General features: G+C 38.2%; 1 protein-coding gene across 9 annotated transcripts in view; it reads left to right on the top strand.

Annotated features, from left to right (window-relative positions):
• The window catches only part of LOC118446991 (uncharacterized), a 267,347-nt gene that overhangs the window by 232,397 nt on the left and 12,835 nt on the right, over positions 1 to 22,115 (top strand). For all 9 annotated transcript variants that reach the window (XM_035878284.2, XM_035878280.2, XM_035878287.2 and 6 more), the window contains 2 exons: positions 18,113 to 18,385; positions 21,677 to 21,791. In XM_035878284.2, coding sequence (XP_035734177.2) covers positions 18,113 to 18,385; positions 21,677 to 21,791 — 388 coding nt within the window. The remainder of the gene's footprint in view (positions 1 to 18,112; positions 18,386 to 21,676; positions 21,792 to 22,115) is intronic.

Here is a 22,115-nt window from a genome sequence, read left to right as displayed (position 1 = left end):
GTATTAAGCGAAAAGCAGCTAAGTACCAACGCTTGACATTGCGAAAAAAAATCCACAAAAAGAAATTGTCACCGGTCGTTGTTTTCCTTTCTTTCTTACGAAAAAGATGAGAACGTTATCTTCTTTTATGAAATTATTTCTGAACGAGAAATCGTTAAACGGTAGAGACATCTTAAGAAGAACTTTTTTTTATCTTAATCTTTCTGTGGCTCTCGATAGGTATAATCTATTTCTTTTTATTATATTTTTTGCAAATAAAGAATATAGAAAAGTTTGAAAAATCAACAATCCACCTATATTACGAAATTCATTAAACATTGAAAAGCACTTAGAGATTAAAATAAAAGCAAAACTAAATTTAAAAGGAATCTCATGCAATTCGAGTTATATCATGTGCATTACATACATGTATGTATGTACATTACATTATGTACATATATATATGTATGTGGATTACATACATACACGAGTTGTATATATAATGCTACATTTGTTAGTCAATCGATATATCAAATTCTATTGTATAGAAAGAACAGAAGTCTCGTAATTAACCTCTCTGTAGTGAACTGATAAATCAGGAAGCGGAAAAGTCCTTGACGCTTTCGCAGTGTTCGAATGATGTGCGCTCTCTGATTTCCAGGGCGGTCAGCATGCTATAGTACAACGGTATACATATAGGTGCACATATACCTATAAACATAACATATATAGACTGGATACGTGGAGAAAGGGGCTTGTTTTATCGAGCAGCAACGTTCACTCTCCCTCTTTATGCCAAACCGAATGCGCGGCTCGTTTGACTCGCACTGATTGGAAGCGCAAAAACGTCCTAGTCGACGATTTTCAATTCAGCGAGTTTGAAATTCTCCTCGCTCAGCTCCACTCTTTTCGTCGTAGTCATAGTTGTCATAGTCGATGTCGACGTTGTTCGAGCATTTTGCTTCGACTGGTTGCCCGTTGATACTTTTTGTGCCTTGCTCTCTTGTTTTCAATTTTTTAGTTGTCCTTGCGCGAAGCTTTCTCTCTCTCTCTCTCTCTCTCTCTCTCTCTATTTCTCCCTTTTTTTCTCTCTCTATCTCATTCGTTTCCATCTACCCACTCACTCATCCATCCAGTTACCCTACTCGCTTTCCTTCCTTCCTTTCTTCCTTCCTTCTTTCCTTCCTTTCATCCTTCTTTCTTTCGAACACGTTTCGTTCCCTTCGAAGAAATGATTGTTTCCTTCCTTCGAGAAGAAGCTCTAGTTCCATTCATGAATATCTTTGAGAAAGAATGAAAGAGATATGGAAAAACGGGAATCCTCGCGCGTATATTTAAAATTGCGTTATAGCGATTGGATTGTTGCAATGTAAAGAGTGCTATTCAAAAAAATGGTACCATTCGTACATCGATGAGCGGGAAAACAGAAAAGCGGGAAAGCTTCGAAAGTAGGTCGAGCTTGTTGACGTCATCTTTCGAATGCCATCGAATGACCGCAAATCGAACGAGTTCTACGACGAAACGAGTACCAGTGTTGCAAACGCATTATCGACTTTAACATACCTTTGCTTTTGTGTAGTAAATCCTTTTCTTTCTTTTAGATAAATAAAATCTTTCTCTGCTTTTTTTCTTTTTTTTTTTTTCCAAAATATAGGTACCTACCTACGCAGCAATATTTCGTATAATACGTGTATTTATTGTCTCTACGTGAATGCGCGAGCGGTCAAGGTTACTTTTTTTTGTGCAAACAAAATTTCCAAACTTCAATACAAGTAAATTCATGACAAAGTAAATTTTTGCGTTCCATTGTTTTTCCAATGAGCGCGCGCATTGTTTGTCAGCTTAACTATGGAAATTTGCGGGAGGCCGTGGATCGAGCACTATTAGATTATTATCCCTTTGAACTTGGCAAACGGGGTCGATCGATTCGAAATCTACCACCCCTATTTTCTCTTTTCTCCTCACCCTTCCCCATCCGATAATGGTTCCCGCGGGATGCATTCAACCGTTCTAGAATAACCTGTTTGTACGTAGAACTACATCAAATAAAAGAGAAAAAGCGGAAACGTTAAACTATTCTTAAAAGATTATCCACTTTGTTTCTTTCAAGAAGATCAGCGTTTTTAAATAATATTAAACATATGCTTTAATTTTTTAATTAACAGAGATTTTACTTTTGGAAAAATCGACCGATGTTATAAAGCTTTTAATTATTAAAACGAACAAACAAGAAAGGCTGAAACTACCAGATCAGAAGCGTGTATTGAGTGTACTGAAGTTTAAATTAATTCGATAGCAAGTAATTATTTTAATTTCCCGGCATTCAACCTGTATCCTGTTGAGAGAAAGATTTTCAATGGTAGTATTGAACAACGAAAGCTTTCATTTCACCTAACAAATAAATCGCAATTCTGCGTAAATGTAAACTCAATGGGTAAATATCAAGAAAACGTTTATACTCCATACTCGTAGAATATTCATTATTTTTATATATTTGCACCGTATTATCGTCTAACATGTCACATTCAAACGTATTATTGGTAATAACAGATTATGTATTATACTTGATTTATTAATTTTTAGTAAAGAAAAATTATGAAATTTTAAATATTATTATTGACAAATAATTTTTTAAGTAATGAAACGCAACATTTTTATTTGCTCGACGACAGAAAAGAGAAAAACGAAAGCGAAAGAAAATGGTATCTTTAAAAGAAGGAAGTAGTGGCAAGGTTGGAGAGATAAAGAAACCGCTTGCGAGACGCCATCCTGACGACCCCTTTTCTTCCTGATCACTATGTCACTTTTTCTCAGGGATAACCCTCTCTTCTTAGCCCTCGTTTAAGTAAAACGCCAAAGGTTGACCGGTTCAACGGCAAAAGGAAAAAGCAAGAGAAGAAAGAAAGAGAGAGAGAGAGAGAGAGGGAAAAGCCGCTGTTTAAGGGAAGCGAACGATAGCAGTCCATGGGGGTCAAGAACGGAGTGGGGAGAAGATCACCAGCAAAGGTTCTCGACAATTTCATCATTTTCATTGAGAGTTAGTTGCTTCATGTTCATCATCTCAAGTGTGCAATAGCTCCAATTTTCTTAAAATCCTTCCTGGGAAGTATTCGTCTCCTTCGGGAATGAAAATTTCCTATTTCCAATTTTGGGAAACGACAACAATAGCAAACGGAAAACGGATGTTATCTGTCGAAACGTCAAGATTCTTCTAGTCGTGAAGAATTATCGGAACCGAGTGATCGGACGGCCTATTGGCAGGTGATTGATATGTTTTCCGCGCGCGCACCGTTTTTTCTTCTGTCATGTCGGCGATACGTTCGGCGCGATAGACTTTGTTCGTGACATCGTTGTGACATGGATGGATACAATCATGTTTGGTATCATCATCAGCACCAAAAGCAGGAGCAACACCAACAGCTATCTTATCAGCATCAGCATCAGCAACAGCAACAACTTCAATCTCAGCAGCAAGGACAGCAGCCGTTACCGCATCATCATTACCATCAGCAGCAACAGCAACATCTTCATCAGCATTATCATCATTCCGTTCATCAGCATCAGTATTCGATGCATTATCCGCCAGATTATCTCTATCGCTTCTCTCTTCAGGTATATTGTACACTAACCCTTTACGTTCAGCAAAGAAACATATCAAGTGTCAACGTTCTCCGGTTCATCTTTCCCTTTCATTCATTTACCCTTCTTGTTAGACACAGAAGAGGGATGTTCGTCGCGAATGATGTTGATTATTTACTTTATAAAGTACATCGTAGCAAAGAGATTCTCGTACGATCTCAGATCTTCCTGTTAACGTATACACACATACATGTGTACACTAGTTTTTCCCGCACAAAATAAAACTTCTTTTTCCCCGCTTTCAAAGAATGATCAGACGCACTTTGTATTCTTTTCAAGCCGCTCGACGTTATCGATCGGTCGAAGAACTGCTCGTGAATTTTAGGATTCGAGGGAACTGCTTCTTATCGAATTCAACGGATACGACGAGTTAAAGCCCGGCTCGAATTAATCAAACTCCGCGCGCGTCGTACGAACGTGTACCCTACGTATGATTTTATGGTTCCCGCTTCGGTACGCCGCCGGCATGAACAATCGGCTGGCAGAGAGCGAGGGTGAAAGCGGTCGACGTACATATAAAGATAGAGTGCGCAAGAGGAAGACCATCCCCAATCCCTCTTCTCTCCCTCTCTCCTCCGTTCTCCAGAGACATACAGAGCTGGGAATTCAGCATCCAAACTCGACCCGAATACGGCGAGGCATGCCTTATCTGACAGGCAGATACCGCCGGAGTTATGCGTTACCTACGCCAAATTATGTTTCCACTTTGTCCCCGCCTACCTCTTCGGGATCTATCCTACCTCAACTCACTATACTCATTCTCCTCTCTCCATCGTTTCCGCTTCTCGTTACTGCATATGATGCACTTAGCCGGACATGTATTCACCAACGATGCCATCGTTATCAGAGTTGGAAAATTCGTCGAGATTCGAGTTGGATGCGTAGCTATTGATTTTTCTTTAATAACTACGCGAATATACCTAACTTTCTCAAATCGATGAGAAACTTCTCTGTCTCTCTCTCTCTCTCTTTCTCTCTCTCTCTCTCTCTCCCCTCTCTCTCCTCTCTCTTTTTCATATACATGTACGTATATATATATATATATATGCGGATTTTTTCTCGAACACGAATTTTCTTTCTCAAAGCATTAGAAAATCGGAAATGGCTGTATCGTATCTAGAACTTTAAGTTTCACCAAGAAGGGTGTAATCTATAATAAGGACGTAAGAACTTTGACAGTTTCCAAAGATATACACTTTCCTGTAATTTCGAAATCACGACAGAATAATATCATTTTTTGTAAATAGATATAGTCTGTGATGATCGATTTTTGTAATCGATATCGATCAGAGTACTTGATAATTAACGCTTCTAATTATCAGTGTGTTCGCGATTGAAAAATGAACAATGGAAGAACGGCTAACTGATGACAGTTGCGAAAATGAAAGAGAATGAGGGAGAGAGAGAGAGAGAAAGAGAGAGAGAGAGAGAGAGAAAAAGAGAAAGAGAGAAAGAGAGAGAGAGAGAAAGAGAGAGAGAGAGAGAGAGAGAGAGAATGAGAGAAAGAGAAAGAGAGAAAGAGAGAGAGAGAAAGAGAAAGATAGGAATGCCTTAGGCACTTTAACCGTTCGAGAGGAAACGTGAGTGAGTACGCGCGATTTTCGAGCTCAACAATGGACGAGAGATGTGTAATGACCGGGATCTACTGCCTGGAACCACAGCATTCCAGATATACGAGGAGCCTGCCGTTGCTTCGCATAAAACAACGGCCGAACCGTGGACGCCTGTTAAATTCTTGTCCGTATGCGACAGATTTCGGAACTATCTCGAGTAATTAGCAATGAAAAACGGCGAGTAATTACGATCGTATTATGAGTCTCGACGCGGAATCCTTTGAAAAAGCTCTTGAATCGTGCGATGATACACGTGAGAAATAAAGAGAGAGCAAGATGGAGGGTTAAAGCAAATGAAAGGTCCGCGTTAGTCTGGAGGAAGATGAAAACGAGAGCCAAGTGAGAGAAAGAGGTAGCTGAACGGTAATAGTATCGTTCAGTGACAAAAGGCCTATCTGAAACAATGACGTCCGTTTACGTCGGTGTGGAACATTAGTATATGCACATACTATATACCTATACACATACATTTACGTACTACTGCGTAGAGTGTATATATATATATATATATATATATATGCGAATTAAAGCGGGTCGTTCGTTGACGTTCCTGTGTTTTTCGGTAGATTTTCCATCTATTACGTTCGCGTTAGATCGATCGACCGTCGAGCGTATACGATGAGGGATGAAAAAGGTGGTGGATGTCGAGTGGTAGGAAAAAAAAATAGAGAAAGAGAGGGAGAGAAAGAGAGTCGGAGTGGGTAGGAAAAAGTTAGAGGAAGAGTAATTGCCACCTCGTGACGTACGGATGTGCCTTTCGAACTACTTTTCGACGTGCTTCTGCTTTAGATATCGTTCAAATCCTTCTGAAAGAAAAGAAGAGAGAGAGAGAGAGAGAGAGAGAGACTGAGATAGAGAGAACAAATTCAATGATTTTTTAATAGAATATTCTACTATATCTAAAAGCGAATGCTCTATTTGCAAGGATATTACAATTAAGATTAGACATAGAAACGTAGAATGTACTAGAACATAAAATGGTATCGACGATTTTGGGACGTTCGTCAGAGATTCATCTTCGTTATCGAACGAACGTATCTCACTGGAAAGTGCTTTCTCTACCGCATGTTGTGATTTACCGCATGCGATTCACGATACATTGCACGCAGCCCTGACGAATCAGCGCTTTCAGCTTGATATCCGAACCATTTAATCTCAACGATAGATTCTCCTTCGAGCGAACTATCGAAAAGTGTCCTCTTCGTGAATAGTTCATTAGGAATTTAGTACGTCCATTTCGACGATATCAACGATACACGTTCATCCATTTAACATGATTTTTTTCTTTTTATTACAGAAGAAATGAAGTTTGACTCAAGCGAATCGCTTTCTAAATTTTTCAAAGAAAAAGAAAGAAAGAAATTGTTTAGTTCATTGGCAGACTAACATCGGACACATGCACTAGGATGTTTAAACAACAGAAACAGTATCTAGGCTAACGAAACATTTCTGGTATATCTTTACGTTTTCTTTGTGCGTCCAAACGAGATTAAGACGAATGTTTATGGTCTTTGATGTAATAATCAAGTAGAAGGTCGGCTTTTATAGACGATCGCTTGAGTCAACGGGATAGGAAAGGGCTCAGCAATGTATGCCCGTGCTGGCAAAAGCAGCCTATTGGTTATTGCTCTTAATCCTGATGCCGTGTATTCGAGGAATTTATGTGCTGGCTAAGCTACCAGATTGCTGGAACCCTGTCGAAAAGGAACTATTCTATGGAAATAGAAATTCTCAATGTGGATTTGTTAACCTTTACCTTTACCAGGATAACATTAGACGATAATAATATTCCTATCTTCGATCGATCGACATTTTTCCTTTTCTCTTCACTTTACTCTATTGTGAGAAAAACTAAAGCGATAATTGACGCATGAAAAAGAGATACATTCGAGTAAAGTTGACCTTCTTTGATCTCTGGTAATCGACTTTTTTTTCTTTTCTTTTCTCCTTTTTTCCGATTTATCACGATGTAGATATTGTCCGTATCGTTTATCCGATCTTACTTACTGTTTTCTGAGTCAATAAACGACTTCCATTCCGAGTAAACGATGGAGATCGAGGCGGAAATGAGAGCGAGGGTTGAAAGCTGGGTCGGATCAGAAAGAAAAAAGAAGCCCATGGAGTTTGTTTCCAAGATAGGAGCCAGCTGCGTCGTCTACGACGATGACGGTTACGAGAACGTAATGCTTTTGTCGTAGCCGGAGAAGAACGAATAGATGGGACGAGACGGACGTAACAGAATTTCTCGTTCTCCGACTTTTATGACTTTACCGGATTTTCACAAACGCCCAAACGTTCCTCGTTATCGCCGTCGATGCTTTCTTCTATTTCTTTATCCATTCTTCGCAACGTTCGTTTTTTCTCCTTCCAAATATTTCAAGATAACAACTCCTAGAGGACTTCGTTCTGGACAATTCGTCATTTTTCTTTTTATTCTCTTTCTCTATTTCTTTCTCTCTGTTATTTCATTCGCTGACTCGCGTGAAAATGTTTCCTATCGTTTTGTAGTTGCTTTTATTCAGAACGATAAAGAACTCATCTTCGTGTATGTTACTCGGAGCTATAACGCTTGAATGAAACGAAAAGTAACACGATGTTCGCTCTAAAAATCATGTGGTAAGATATGAGACGAATTTAGCCCGATTGTCGAACTGAAAACAAATTTTTTTCTTTTTCTATGGTACAATGAATACTTTTGCTGTATTCGGTTGGACGAATCAAAAATCTATTCAATATTATACTATAGTTCCTATCAAATTTCTTGCATCAAATTAATCCTGCGAAATTAATTCTAAAATAGCGTTCGTTTTTTAAATTTTATTTATATATAATAAAGTTTAATTTATGAATAATAAGTATAACAAATGCTAATATAGATCTCTAAGTTGAGATAGAGTTATATAATAATTACGCGTAATTGCATAAATGACTTAATTGAAATTTGTACTGATCTCTAGGTATTATAAAACTCTCAATAGTTCTGTCGAACTATAAGACATACACTGGTCTTGTTGAACTATAAGAACTACGTGAGATACACATTGATCTCTATTATAATGCTCTCAATAGTTTTGCTAAACTACAATAGAAGACTGGTCTCATTAAACTATAAGAGCTATGTGAGAACACACCCTGATCTCTATGGTTTATAAAATATATCATAATGATCTTGTTAAACCATAAGATAAATACCGATTTTGATTGTGTATATGAGATTTGGAATTTAAAACTCGAATATTTAGATTCGACTATTAATATTCAACGTTCAAAATAGTACTATTTTTGAAGAATTATCCGAGAGATTGATTGAAGAAATTAAGAAAAGCTGAAACAATATATGGAAAAAAAGGGTAAATCAATATATGGAAAAGGATTCTAATTGCTTGGATATATTCGTGTTGACAATTGTTCAAATAATTTCGTATACAGTCCCTAAGCAATGCATTAAGAGATTGCAAATTTGACGAGTGAAAAGTAAGCTATCTCAACAGATAGACTTAAGATAAATACATGGATCCTTTGATCTATGAACTTCATATATTTAACGTCAAGCTAAAGAAAGAGAATTCAGATATCTATATACAAAACGGAAAAAATATCTAAAACTCAGACTATGTTGGGATCATGTGTTGTTTTATCTGAAGTTTGTTTTTTAACGTCGAAAGTTTCCCTCGAAGTCTTAAGAAACTTAATAACTTATTCTCGCGCATATCGTTGGCACAATAACCGATCATTCGCTCCACGTCATTTACTTTCCATAGGTGCGATGGAGTGATATCGATTTTCCGTAGAACGTACTCGAGAGAACGTCTCGTGCGGAGCATTAAGGTGATGCATCTAAACTCAAAGGAATATATCTGAACGGCGTGTAAGCTGGTCAATGCCAGGCGTGCCAAACGTTTCCTTCTCTCGACCGTAATTTCCACGTGGTTCCGTGTCGATCTACCGATAGACTATATACACGTAGACCCTGATGAGAGAGTTTGTGAGATAGAACGGAGAAAGGAAGAGAAGAGGGCTTGGACAGAACCCAGAGAAAGACCAGATTTCCTAATCGGTATGAGGGTTTCCACCAGCCGTCTCTCAATTCGTACCAAAGCAATTCAGAGAGCTCACTCGTCGAGAGGGAAGAGCAACACGAGAGAGAAGAAAGATAGATAGAGACTTCAAGCGATAGAGAGAGAGAGAGAGAGAGAGAGAGAGAGACCAAAGCGAACGACTCGAAGACAATGCAATTATTTGCAATTACCGCGTTCGTCCGCGGCTCGCGGAATTATCCCATTCTGTTTCCATTACCGTTCCTACCAGCTTTTCTCCTCCTCCTTCTTGCTATCTCCCCTTCGTCATTCTCTTTCTCACTCTCTCTCTCTCTCTCTCTCTCTCTCTCTCTCTCTCTCTCTCTCTTTCTCTCTTCGGTCTATGTCTGGAGCATCATCGAGATGAGAAGGCTCGTCTCTTTCTCCTCAATCTCTACCTGTTATACGTGGCCTTTCAATGCATGTAGTAGGAATGCAAGATGCCATACCGTCAAAATATCGAAGAGAGAAATTAATAGAACGAGTTCCTTGGATAGAAAACTAGATAGCTGTGAAGATTATTGAAAAGAATTAAAGAATTTGTTCTTTTTCTTTTTTTCATTCGTACAATATCGTCAATGATAAAAGTAAAGAGAGAGAGAGAGAGAGAGAGAGAATGTTTTTTAAGGAAATTCACTCACATTTGGAATTTTTAGTATCACCAAAGAATGTATTCTAATAAAGTCCAATTTCTTTCTTAGCTGACCGTTCGCTTTTAAACGGATCGGTTCAAGCGATGAAGAAGGCACTTAGGTATTAGGTAGCACATGACCGAAAAGACGAAAGATAGAATTCGATTACAAAGCCACCAGGCTGACATCCTGCGTCATCGAGAATCGGACTCCCTCTCTCTCTCTCTCTCTCTCTCTCTCTCTCTCTCTCTCTCTCTCTCTCTCTCTCTCTCTCTCTCTCTTTCCTCCTTCGAACCCTCTTTTTCCACCTCCCACTCGTCTCTGATTCTCTTGAAGGCTCGCTGTATTCAAGTCGTTAAAGATTAACGGTGCTCTCGCCCCAACGTCGTATTCAGAGATCCTGGACTGTAGGATAGGGGAACGGCTAATGTAACAAAGGAAATCCGGGTGGCGAGCGACAAAACGTAATTACGCGACACTCCTCTCGCTTTTCTTCTACCACTTCTACACTTTCTCCACCTTCTTCTCCTCCTCCTCCCTTCTCCCTCTTTTTACATCATTCTGTTCCCCTTTCCCTTCCATTCTTTTCATTTTTCCTTCATCTTGTCTTTCCTCGTATCATTTTTATATATGCTCACCTATCTTTCTCTACCATCATCGGTTGCGTTCGTTCTTCCCTTTTTTTTTCTTTCTTATACTTTTATGCTTTTATTTATCACACTCCAACACCATACAGCATCTATACAGGTTCTCTAAAACGAACGAAAGGACACTTTGATGAGTTTTTGAATTAGATTTTCGAATCGTAGGACGATTCGCCTATATAACTTTCATTGAGTTTTCGTACCAAATTTCATTTTACCATTCCTGAAATAGAAAAATTTGTTTGTGAGATAAAACACTAAAAATTCGAATTAATCAGAATCTATCGATATATAACCGATATCAGAATTCGGTGTTATTAACAATAAGAATAAGAGAAAGAAGAAATAGAAGAAGTGGAAAGAATAGCGTTCCTTTTTAGTATACCTACTTTAAAAGATATATCATCGGGATATACTTCCGTTTCCCTTGGGTCGTAAGATCGTGAATATATACTATATATGTAGTATATACCTACATATCTGAAAAATTAATATGAACTTTAGGAAAGTGTATTCTCTCGGTGCGACGGCTGTTCCAAGTTTTACGCTGTCGGTCGCGATCAGCCTCCAAGCGGGATGACAAAATCCAGAGAGAAATTTTAATAGATTGCCCGGGCATAATATTCTCTTCTTTCCTTCCTTCTTTCTTCCTTCTTCCTTACTTCCTGCCTTCTCGTAAAAGTTCGAGCAAGAACTTCTATGAAGAAAATGAAATACCAGCCATATAACCTTCGACCTTTCTCTCGCATACTTCTACCTTGAACACGTGCAGTGGCACGCGAACATGGTCTTAGACCATAGCTTCAGGCCATTTTGATATGAATCGTTTTTGTTAATATAAAGCCATGTCCGTAGCTACTCAATGTTGCTTATGCTTTTAATGCTACAGTAATGTCTACTACTACGGAAGAATGAACGTATTTCTCAGTATACGCACACTTCAATGCGTTGATAATTTGCTGAAAGCTGACGTCTTGAAACGGAATGGAGTTGGTTCCAACCAACGACGGAAACGATTAGCTCGGCCGAAGGCATTGTCGTTATGCTATTACCTCGAGACTCAGCATGGAATCGCTCAGAGTGTAAAATTACTGCTACCGAAGGCTGACTGGAGAGAGAGAGAGAGAAGGACATGGAACCGCAAAGAGATAGATGGATAGATAAAGAAAGAGAGAGGAAAGAGAGAGAGAGAGAGAAGGAATAGAGAATATAATAGAAGAAGATAGAACTACATAGACATAGATGCAGTGTGCTAGAGGGTTGGTGCCGGAGAAGTACCGCCGAGTTCCTAAACTACCAGCGTCTAGTAAGTGGTAAACTGGTAGGATACTAGAGAGAGAAAGATAGAGAAGAGGAGAGAAAACGATTAGTAGAGGCACGGCAAGTTATGCCGGCATTGTTCTAATTTAATCATACATGCCAGGAACAGCCAAGATACCGACTCACCGAATAACTCGGTGGTAACGACCCTCTCGCGAGCCACCATTTCCGCCATTTAGATCGGTTCTCATCGATCCTTTTCCTCTCATATTCTTTTATACTCTTCGTTCGTCTTTTTATCTCATGGTTCTTTGTCTTTTTGTTTCTCTCCTCTCTTTCCTTTTTTCTTTTTTCTTCTACAAAAGCTCTCGGGCGAGTTAAAGCTCATTAAAATTTTCAATTTCTATCTCATGTCTCTAATATCACGCAGCTTCGAGTAACACCTGTCTAGGGTGATATCATTTTCTTCTTGAACGTCGCGTCCGCTCTGCCATTTTATTTCTCGATCTCTGTTCTGGCGTTAAACAATGAAGGAGAAAAAAAGAGATGAAGAAGAAAACGGCAACGATGACAAGCTCGTAAGAGAAATGAGCTACATCTTCATCTGCACCAATTGATTAACCGTCCGAAAATCTTCGTAATTTCGTAGAAGTTCTCCTAGCATTTTAACAATACGAATCCTTAAACTATGGAATAGCTAACGCATTTCCGAAACGATATTTACTGTTTCTCCTTATGACGATAATTTCTTCAAATAAAATATCTTTCTAAAAAAAAACTTATTTTCAAAAAAAACTTTCGAATTTAACTTTCTTTTCCTTATTTTTTTACGATGCTGACATAAAGACGCACTGATGAAAGGAGTTCTTACAATAAAAATAAAGGAAAACAATGAAGAACTTTCTCTCTTTTTCTTTCTTTCTCTCGAGCATTGATTTCGAAAATCGAAGTGTCGATAGAAATCTGATGTGATTTATTTAACTCTTAAAAAAATGAAGGAGAAGAAAGAGAGAGAGAGAGAGAGAGAAAGAAAGAAAGAGAGAAAGAAAGAGGGAGAGAGAGAGAGAGAAAGAAAGAAAGAGAGAGAGAGAGAGAGAAAGAAAGAAAGAGAGAAAGAGAGAGAGAGAGAGAGAAAGAAAGAGAGAGAGAGAGAGAGAGAGAGAGAAAGAAAGAAAGAGAGAAAGAGAGAGAGAGAGAGAGAGAGAAAGAAAGAAAGAGAGAAAGAGAGAGAGAGAGAGAAAGAAAGAAAGAAAGAAAGAGAGAGAGAGAGAGAGAGAGATGAGGAAACATAGAGAGAAAGAAAGAGAAAGAGAGAGAGAGAGAGAGAGAGAGAGATGAGGAAACATAGAGAGAAAGAAAGAGAAAAAATATGAGAGAGAGAAAGAGATGAGGAAACATAGAGAGAAAGAAAAAGAAAAAATATAAGAGAGCCGAGAATGGTGCGAACGGTCGACTGGAATTAAAAGCGATTTTATTGGCGCGGCTTTCCGCGAGTTGCGTTTTAAATTAAACTCGGTCCGTTTCCATCGCCGTTACGGTGTGCCTAGCGATTACCGTTTATCGATTGGATTACTACCTATTTGATGGGAAGTAAGAGAGAAAGGACACGTGGCTTCTCGTTCAAGCTTGCTGTTCTATTCAAATATATCAAGTCGACGAACGAAAATCAAAAACTATTAACGCCAACTCGAATATACTTCATGTCTCGTATTTTTTACTTCGAAAATGCTCGTTAGTGATGGAAGAGCCATTCACGTGAAACGATTACGTAGAAGCATAATTTTGAAAAGCACGATTGGCACTTCATACTTTTTGTTTACCTCGTATACCTATTTTAAATATGGACGTTATGCATTGTACATATGTATGACTTTTAAATGGATAAAATTCTTCAAATTGGTTGCTTTCATCATAGAATTCGAAGGAACAAACAAATATGCTAAGAGAAGAAAAATCTCTTTTTGAAATTATAATTAGTCAAGGATTTTTCTAATTCAATCATAAAAAACGACACCGTCTAAATAAACCTACCTCTAATATACTCCCGTTAATTATAAAAGTTCTGTCTTTTCTATGGTTTTCTCTTCACATGACTGATAATAAATAGATCTATATGTCTTTCTCTCTCTCTCTCTCTCTCTCTTTCTCTCTCTCTCTCTCTCTCTCTCTCTCTCTCTCTCTCTCTCTCTCTCTTTCTCTTCACCTCTTTCTCTCCAGTTCATTTCGTGTGAACATGAAGCGAAGTAGAAAACGAAATAGAGAAAGTAAACGCGTAGCACGCACGAGCAATTAAAAGGGAAACGTTAGCGTACGTCGGACGGGCTTCCGTAAGAAAGCGAGAAGAGGAACGGCGCAGTGCGCTGTGAAGCGCGACGAAACGCGGTGAAGCGCGGCGAAGCACCGGTTGCTGGCATTGAAAGGCCGCGGTCGAGAGGTTAATTGCGCGCTAACACAGAGCGTTCTTTGATTACCGTCGCAACGCCTCGCGCGTCTCTCTTGCCCGCCCCAACGATTCTCCGCTTGCCAGGTAATTACGCGAGCCTCAGGTGATCAACCTTTATAAAAGACCCCTTCTTCTACCTTTTCCTCCCTCCCTCTCCCTCCCTCTTTCTCTCTTTCTCTCTCTCTCTCTCTCTCTTTCTCTTCTCTTCTCTTTCTTTTTCCCTCGTACGCTTTAGACCCGCTTTCGTCCGTTCTCCTCTTTTCCTTTTTCACTCCGTATCGAGTTGGAAGGTACTCGTCGGAAGTACGTTCTCTAAGTCACAAAGCTTTAGAGGTATTGCGCCGCCAGTCATTAAGTTCGCGCTTTCGCAATATTCATAGAAGGGGTCCACTCGAAGACGAGATGTAACCCAAAAGAAAAACACTCCAAGCACTTTAACGCCGTAAAACAACAAGAAAGAGAGAGAGAGAGAGAGAGAAAGAGAGAGATATAAAAAGGATATACAAAAAGAATATCGAAATTTTTCAAATTTAGCCCATTATTAAGGTTTAAGCTATTCCGATAATCCCAAAATTAGTATTTCCTCAAATACTCTTGTTATCGTATTTGTCAACTTAATTGCGATGTCTTATTTAATTCTTTACGTAATTAAATCTTTTTTTCACGATTTTTTAGAATAATGAAATAGAATAGAGTAGAAATTTTCAAGAAGTTTTCTATATATATATATGTGAAATAAATAATCCGTTGATGAAAAATTTATGTTGGGAATATCAAAAGGAAAGCCAATTAATCGAGAATTCATGTAATTAGAAATTTTCTCCTACAGATTCATATAAAAATGATCATCATATATGCTTTTCGACAGAATTCTCGTATCTTGTTGTATGTTGTTTTAGAGACGACAAAGAATGAAATAGAAATGAAATAGGAAGAATGAGAAAGAGAGAAAAAGAATATAGAAAGGAGGACAGAGAGAGAGAAAGAGAAAGAGACAGAGAGAGAAGGAGAGAAGGAGAAAAAGGGATGTCAAAAAGAAAGGAGAGATTGATTGATTGCTATTTATTCCGTTCCAGGGTTAATCTCCTTTAGAACGATACAGTATACAAAACTTTCACATTTTTACATGTAACAAGCATGAGACAACAGTGCTACACTGTAAAGGTGTTGCATGTAGTATAAATGATAGTATAGCGAAATATAAGTCACATATGAGATTAATTAGATACTATTGATACAACGAAGAGATGACACACGTTATAGTACTTTCTTTCTATATAAAAATAGATTAGAGTACTATGAAATCAACAACAATAATAATAATAATAATAATAATAATAATAATAATAATAATAATAATAATAATAATAATAATAATAATAATGATGATGATGTTAATGTTTATATGACATAAAATGTCTGTAAGCAGCAAGTAGTTATAAAAAATAATGATAATAATAACGGAGCTATCCTTGCATTTTTAAATTAGATATAAACGTAAAGCTAATCCTAAAGTTTATACTTATAAACTAATCATATACCTATTTATAACGGAAATGATGAAAACAATTAAACAAACATTGGATTATGTCCGCGTTCATTCAGTAAACATACATCAGCGATCACACACAATCAATAATACATTCACACTTGGCGCTGACAACCAATAACAATGTTAGAGATTACACACACTCAAGCTCAATCACACTCCCGTTGACGTGCACAGCCAAGAATCATTAATACGAGATATTTAGTTACGAGTATCAGCGCGACACCTGAAAGCGTACTCATTGTCAAAGTAAAATTGCCATATGTTGCTGCTGGTCGTCTCACATCGAAATTATGATAATCAACGGTGCAAAAGACGCTTGCAAGACTCTTCGTAGTTTGCACCTGGCGTATGTGCAACGAAAGAGCATTCCAGAACCGGTAAATCAGCAATGCAAGTGAATGAGACAGTGCGGTAGTGCGATATAATGTGTTAGAATTTAATAGTGATCCCAAACGTGAACGTTGGATCCTAATGCCCAAAGGTCTGACCTTCATTCAAATAAAACTTGTAAGGAATCCAGCACGTTGCTTTATTATGAAGAGTATAGAAAGGTATCAAGGAAGTAGAAACATCATTACTAAACCCTGAGCAAACTTAGACGTTCGTAGTATGACGTGATATGAACGTCTCGTCACACACCATAAACAAAGTGAACGCAGGAATTCAGTGCTCGCTATAGACGCATATCGTCGACAGCATGCATATCAATAAGCATCAAGCAACAGTAATTAAAGTGAGAGTAGGTGAAACTCATAATAAGCTTTGTCTTTAATGAATGAGAGAGTGCATATCTGTTTTTTACTTAAAGATGATAAGAGAGTATAGACCTCATGACATATGTTCATGACATGTTTGCCACCTGAGATTATTCTGCAGATGGACACTAAGTAACTTAATGACACTGTAAAGAGGAATGTCCGTATCATTTATTCTGAGACCGAGGAAACTAAGAACATACACAGATTTAGTGGGAGATTATTAATCGTAAACCATGACACAATGTGAGTTATATCATTATTGACCTTCGCAATACCATCCGCGAACCTATTAAAGTGTATATGGAGGTAAATTTGAAGATCATCAGTGTACTTGATGATCATACAATGGCGAATCTCGTTACTAATATTCCAGATATATACAGCACATAAAAAAGGATCTAAAACAGAATCCTACAGGACTTTTGAGAAAACTGGCTTTTATAATGAACACATGTTGTCAATTCGCACTGACTAATGATGTTCCGTCAGGTACAACCAGAATCGTCAAAATAATATTGTATGTGAGAAGTTGAAACGTGCTAACTTTTTCATGAGAATCCGCTGATCAATCATATCGAAAGCCTTTGAGAAATCAAAATACGTAAGAGATCCTGCGTTTCTCCTTTATCCTTTTGATTGAAGGATTTGAATTCTGAATCTTAGAATTCTCGCATTTCTGTCGTTCTGGAGATGACGAAAAATGAAATAGAAAGAGAGGAAGAGAAAAGAGAAAAAAAACTTCGTCTCGTAGTGGTCTTCGAACTTAGACATCCAACAAGAGTTCTAAATCGCATGGAAAGAAACTCAAAGTGCTTTCCTTTTATCAACTAACAATGAAAATAGGAATTTAGTCGGAAGGAAAGAGAGGAAGAGAGAAAGAAAAGGAAGAAAAAAAAGTAAAAATAGAAATATATCTAGTACACCTTTGTTGTCTCCTGCGTTCATTCTTCAAGGATTTTGAATCCCATTCTTGAAAAATTGCGAATTACAAAACGCTGCGTAGACAATACGTTTTTAGATAATGCATTTTACCGAATCCCTCTTAGTTAATGTTTTCTATCTTTTCTATCTTCTCCTTCTATCTTCTCCTTCTCTCAGCGATCTTCGTCTTTCTTTCCTTCTAAAAAGAAACAGAACGAAATATTTCGATTTTTCACAGAACTTTTGGAAAAAAAAAAAAGAATTTTTCCGTATCGCTGCTCACTAGAGCTTTCGTATATTTCCAAAAATATCTTATTGGAAGAACATTTTTCTCTCGATCATGTTCTTATAACTTTATTTTTCATGACTGCAAATATACATCAAAACCAATACGTTTGTCGAAAATAATAGTATCGATGATTTCCAACTGTTATATTAAAGCATATTTAATTTATACTTAATAGAACGCAATATTGGTCTTATACATTTAATACTGTAATTGCATGATAAAAGCTTAAAATATTCATATTTAATAAATGAAATAAAACAAAATTTTTGCTAATCAAGAATTCCGTTTTTTTCTTTTCGATTGCAGCAACAACAGCAGCAGGCTCAGCAGCAGCAGCAGCAGCAACAACAACAACAACAGGCTCAGCAGCAACAGCAGCAGGCTAATTCGCCTGGAAATGGAAACGTTGGGAAGGGTAGTCCCTCACCGGGAAGTTCAGCCTCTCCCGGTGCGGTTTCAGTGTCGAACAAGCCTCAGACCGAACCGAAGCCGGTCGAGTGCAACTTGTGCCATAGAAAATTTAAGAACATACCAGCGCTCAATGGTCACATGAGGCTACATGGCGGTTACTTCAAAAAGGTAACAGCCTTCCTTTCGAGAAGGCTTTAACATTCGATCCGAAAATTTTCGACAGAACTTTAAGTTAAAGTAGAAAACGACTTAAAAGGAAAAAATAATGAGAGCGGACGGTCTCTTTGCGAAATTTCAAGGAAGCGTCCTTTGAACTTTTAACTTTCCATCGTTTTTCCCTTCCCTTTCTCTCCGTCGTGGATCTTATTAAGGTTAAAGAAATGGTCTGGATGCTGCTTCTGCAATCGTCGAAACAGAAAGATCAGCGATTTCCGAACGCTTTTTCTTTTCCCACTTTTCTTCGACCGAAAGCCCGTCTATGTTGCTCTTACTCATTCTCTCCTCCTTCTCCTCCTCCTCCTCCTCTTCCTCTTCTCCTTCTGCGCTGATTAAAAATGTCTTAACGAACTGCAACGTCGTTCATAGAAAAGTACTGAAAGATTTGCAGAGCAAAAGTTTTTCTCTTTTCAATCGTGGAGAAGATGGAGTGGGGGGTTTTTCTCTGCAACATGGGATGAGGTGAAAGGAGCCAAATACTAGCGCGAGAATGTCTTTTTCCACTTCGATAAACTCTCCAAGAAAGGGAAGAAAGAAGTAAAAGAGAGAAAAAAAGTTCGATTGGAAAGGCGATGCGAATGTGACCAGAGATTTCAAATGATCAATTAATTTCCAGTCCTTCGCAGGCCGCGATTATTTAATGTGTTCTTTCTAAAAAAAAAAAAAGAACAAGTTAGATGCATGAGGAGTCAGTAAAGGATCATCGTTAAGCGACCGTTCTGGTGTTAAAAACAAATATTTTTATTATACATTCATTCTATCTACTTTTTTTATTTACTTCAAACTTTAAAGAAATATTTTCATTTCAATTTCATGAAGTTAAAATTTCGAATTATATCAAAGCAATCAATTAATTCAAGATTGAGTATCGTCAATGATCCGTAGCCATTTCATGGAGTGCGAATAAACGAGCATACGATAAAAAATAATACGATTACAATGATGTGGAGAACGAAACGGCGGAGTAAGTATCGGAACAACTCAGCGGATAAATAAATGGCTAAGCAGAGAGAAAGAGAGAGAAAGAGAGAGAAAGAGAAAGAAAGAAAAAAGAGAGAGAGAGAGAGAGAGAGAGAAAGTGAAAGAGACCGGAATGGATGGAAAGATAAGGCGATGATCAAATCCAAATGAACCCATTAACAAGCTCTTTCGTTCGTCCCAACCTTCGAAGCAGTCCTCATCGAATCGAAAAGAGGAAGAATGAGAAAAAGGAAAAGAGAATGAAAGGGAGTGAGGGGTGTGCTCGATGAGGGTATGAAAAATGAACGAAAAGAGAACATGAGAGAAAGAAAGAGAGAGAGAGAGAGAGAGAGAGAGAGAGAGAGAGAGAGAAAGAGAGAAAGAGAGAAAGAGAGAGAGAGAGAGAGACGTACAAACATTGTCTCGAGCTTTCTCCATTATGCAAATTGAATTTGACTGGTTACGGTCTGGGTTTGCAACAGTGGTGCTCTCGCTCGAACCAGTCGAGTTTTCATCGTTGTACCGACCCTCCTCGTAGTCCTGTTTGAGTCCTACCACAGCAACGCCCCCGTTCCAAGTCGATTTTACTCGACGTATAGGGCGAGTCCTCGAACCATTGCCTCTTTCATGGCATTGGTCGAACTTTTCGTTCACAGAAAGGAAGAATGAGCGATCGTACGACCACGACCGAGAATTATTGAAAATTTTTGATGATCCTTTCTATGAATATATTCGGATTAATACATGTTCTTTCTCTGTACATTCGATTTCGATACTATGGACACTGCTATTAATAGAACACGCTGTAATAGAAAAGGCAAATTCATTTATAATATATTTTTGAGGTATCTTCTCATACGGACAGTTTGACGTTTTGAAGCAAATAGAGGAAAAAACTTTGGAATTGCTGTCAATTTTCCTGATTTCGAATCTAATCTACGTATTTGTTTTGTCTGATATGTTTTTCTTACTTTCTTTTTCATAAAATTCTCAAACGATTTTTGTTCTATGTGACTGTTTCAATTTGTATTTTGCCGAAACATGATTAATTATATGATTTGTTTTCTATTCGACTTTCAATAAAATTCATATAGAGAAGATTCTAAACCGTCTGATAGAACGGAAGACGAGAAAGCAGCCTATGTGTTCCAAATTCGATGTCGTGACGCGTAACAAACTGATGATTCGTAACAGACGGACGCCTCGCAATCAATTCCGCGCATTAACGGGCAACAATCAATATTCATGAAATGCACGTTGCGCATCCACGTCAAAGACAGAGTTCAATTTCGTGAGAGGCGATATATACGTTGACAAAGGCACACGTACGAGCTAACGTACAGAAGTTCGAGATTGGAAATTGTCGACCGTTAGAATGATCGCGACTAGTTACGTACGGTATCCACCAAAGATCGTTGCGCATTTTCACACTTGCAACAATTAACTCTTCCATCTATGTATAAATTCTATTTGTTTATAATATGCAAACATGATCACTCAAAAAAATTTATTTCAAATTATTTCTTTAAATGTACATCGGTATAAAAATGTTAAAAGTGACACAATGACGAAAGAAATGTTTGATTCTCGTTAGACTCTTAGATCTCAGTAGGACATCGAGAGAGGCTCGACGAGGTGGCTCTTGATCTAGTATCCCGTGGGACGGTGTATCACACACGCCAGAGATTCCATCATGAGATAATCGAATGGGCGCCTCAATTAGCTTCGCTCGGTGATTAGCGTGCCTGTCCCGCCCTCTCCTGAACAGCTCACCCTAGCCCACCTCTCCAATCTCTATCCCAAGCCCCGTCAATTTAATCGCGATACAAGCCTCTAATTCATGATCACTCGTCGCGAGTTCCATAGTGGTTGGACCATCCAAAGTCCTGGATAGAAGCGGAAGTCCTGGATAAGCCGTTGTAAAGTTCTCGCGACTGATCGAGACTCGATCATCTCCGTTGCTGTCTTCGCTGAGAGAATCTCAGCTAACGAGATTTTCGAGATGCCTCTATTCTCGCGACAAAGGAACATCAATGCTCTCTACTTCGCTAACTCGATAACACGCTATGGAATATCGATTCCTACGATTTTCTATGACAATCTTGTTTTATCCACTTTAGCCACGATCGAAAAAATCGATCTACCTATTCACAAAACTACTATTGAAACGTTTTCTTAACGAAATACTATCGAACGCTTGTGTTTTCAATATATTCACTTTATAGCTCAGACATTCAATCTCATAGCATTTTAATAACTCGATCCTTTATCTTTATTCTTTAGGACGCCGAGAATAAGAAGAGTGAGAAAAAAGAAGTCGTAGGACCTCCTCTACAAACGGCCTCGGTTAGCGTCAGAGCACTGATCGAGGAGAAGATCATTCAAAAGAGAACAACCGGTACGTATGAATTTTTTTGACGGACACTGATATATGTATAATAATTATTTATCTAAGAAAAATTTTTTAAATAAAAATGAGATATGATTTTTCGTATACGAAATAGTAGAAACCGATACATTGTGAAAGCCGCAAATGCGATTTCGGTAGTATATACGTATATATATATATATATATATCGTAACACGTTTCTCAGTTTAGTCGACAAAGTCGTCCTTTCGAACAAATCACTCTTCTCTCCTTCCTCTCTCTCTCTCTCTCACTCTCTCTCTCTCTCTCTCTCACTCTCTCTCTCTCTCTCTCTCTCTCTCTCTCTCTCTCTCT

This window comes from Vespa mandarinia, chromosome 1 (assembly GCF_050613455.1).
Source record: "Vespa mandarinia isolate Hongniang chromosome 1, ASM5061345v1, whole genome shotgun sequence".
In the NCBI taxonomy this organism is placed as follows: Eukaryota; Metazoa; Arthropoda; class Insecta; order Hymenoptera; family Vespidae; genus Vespa; species Vespa mandarinia.
Note: the sequence above shows the minus strand (reverse complement) of the source record. Positions and strands in the feature narration are given on the sequence as shown.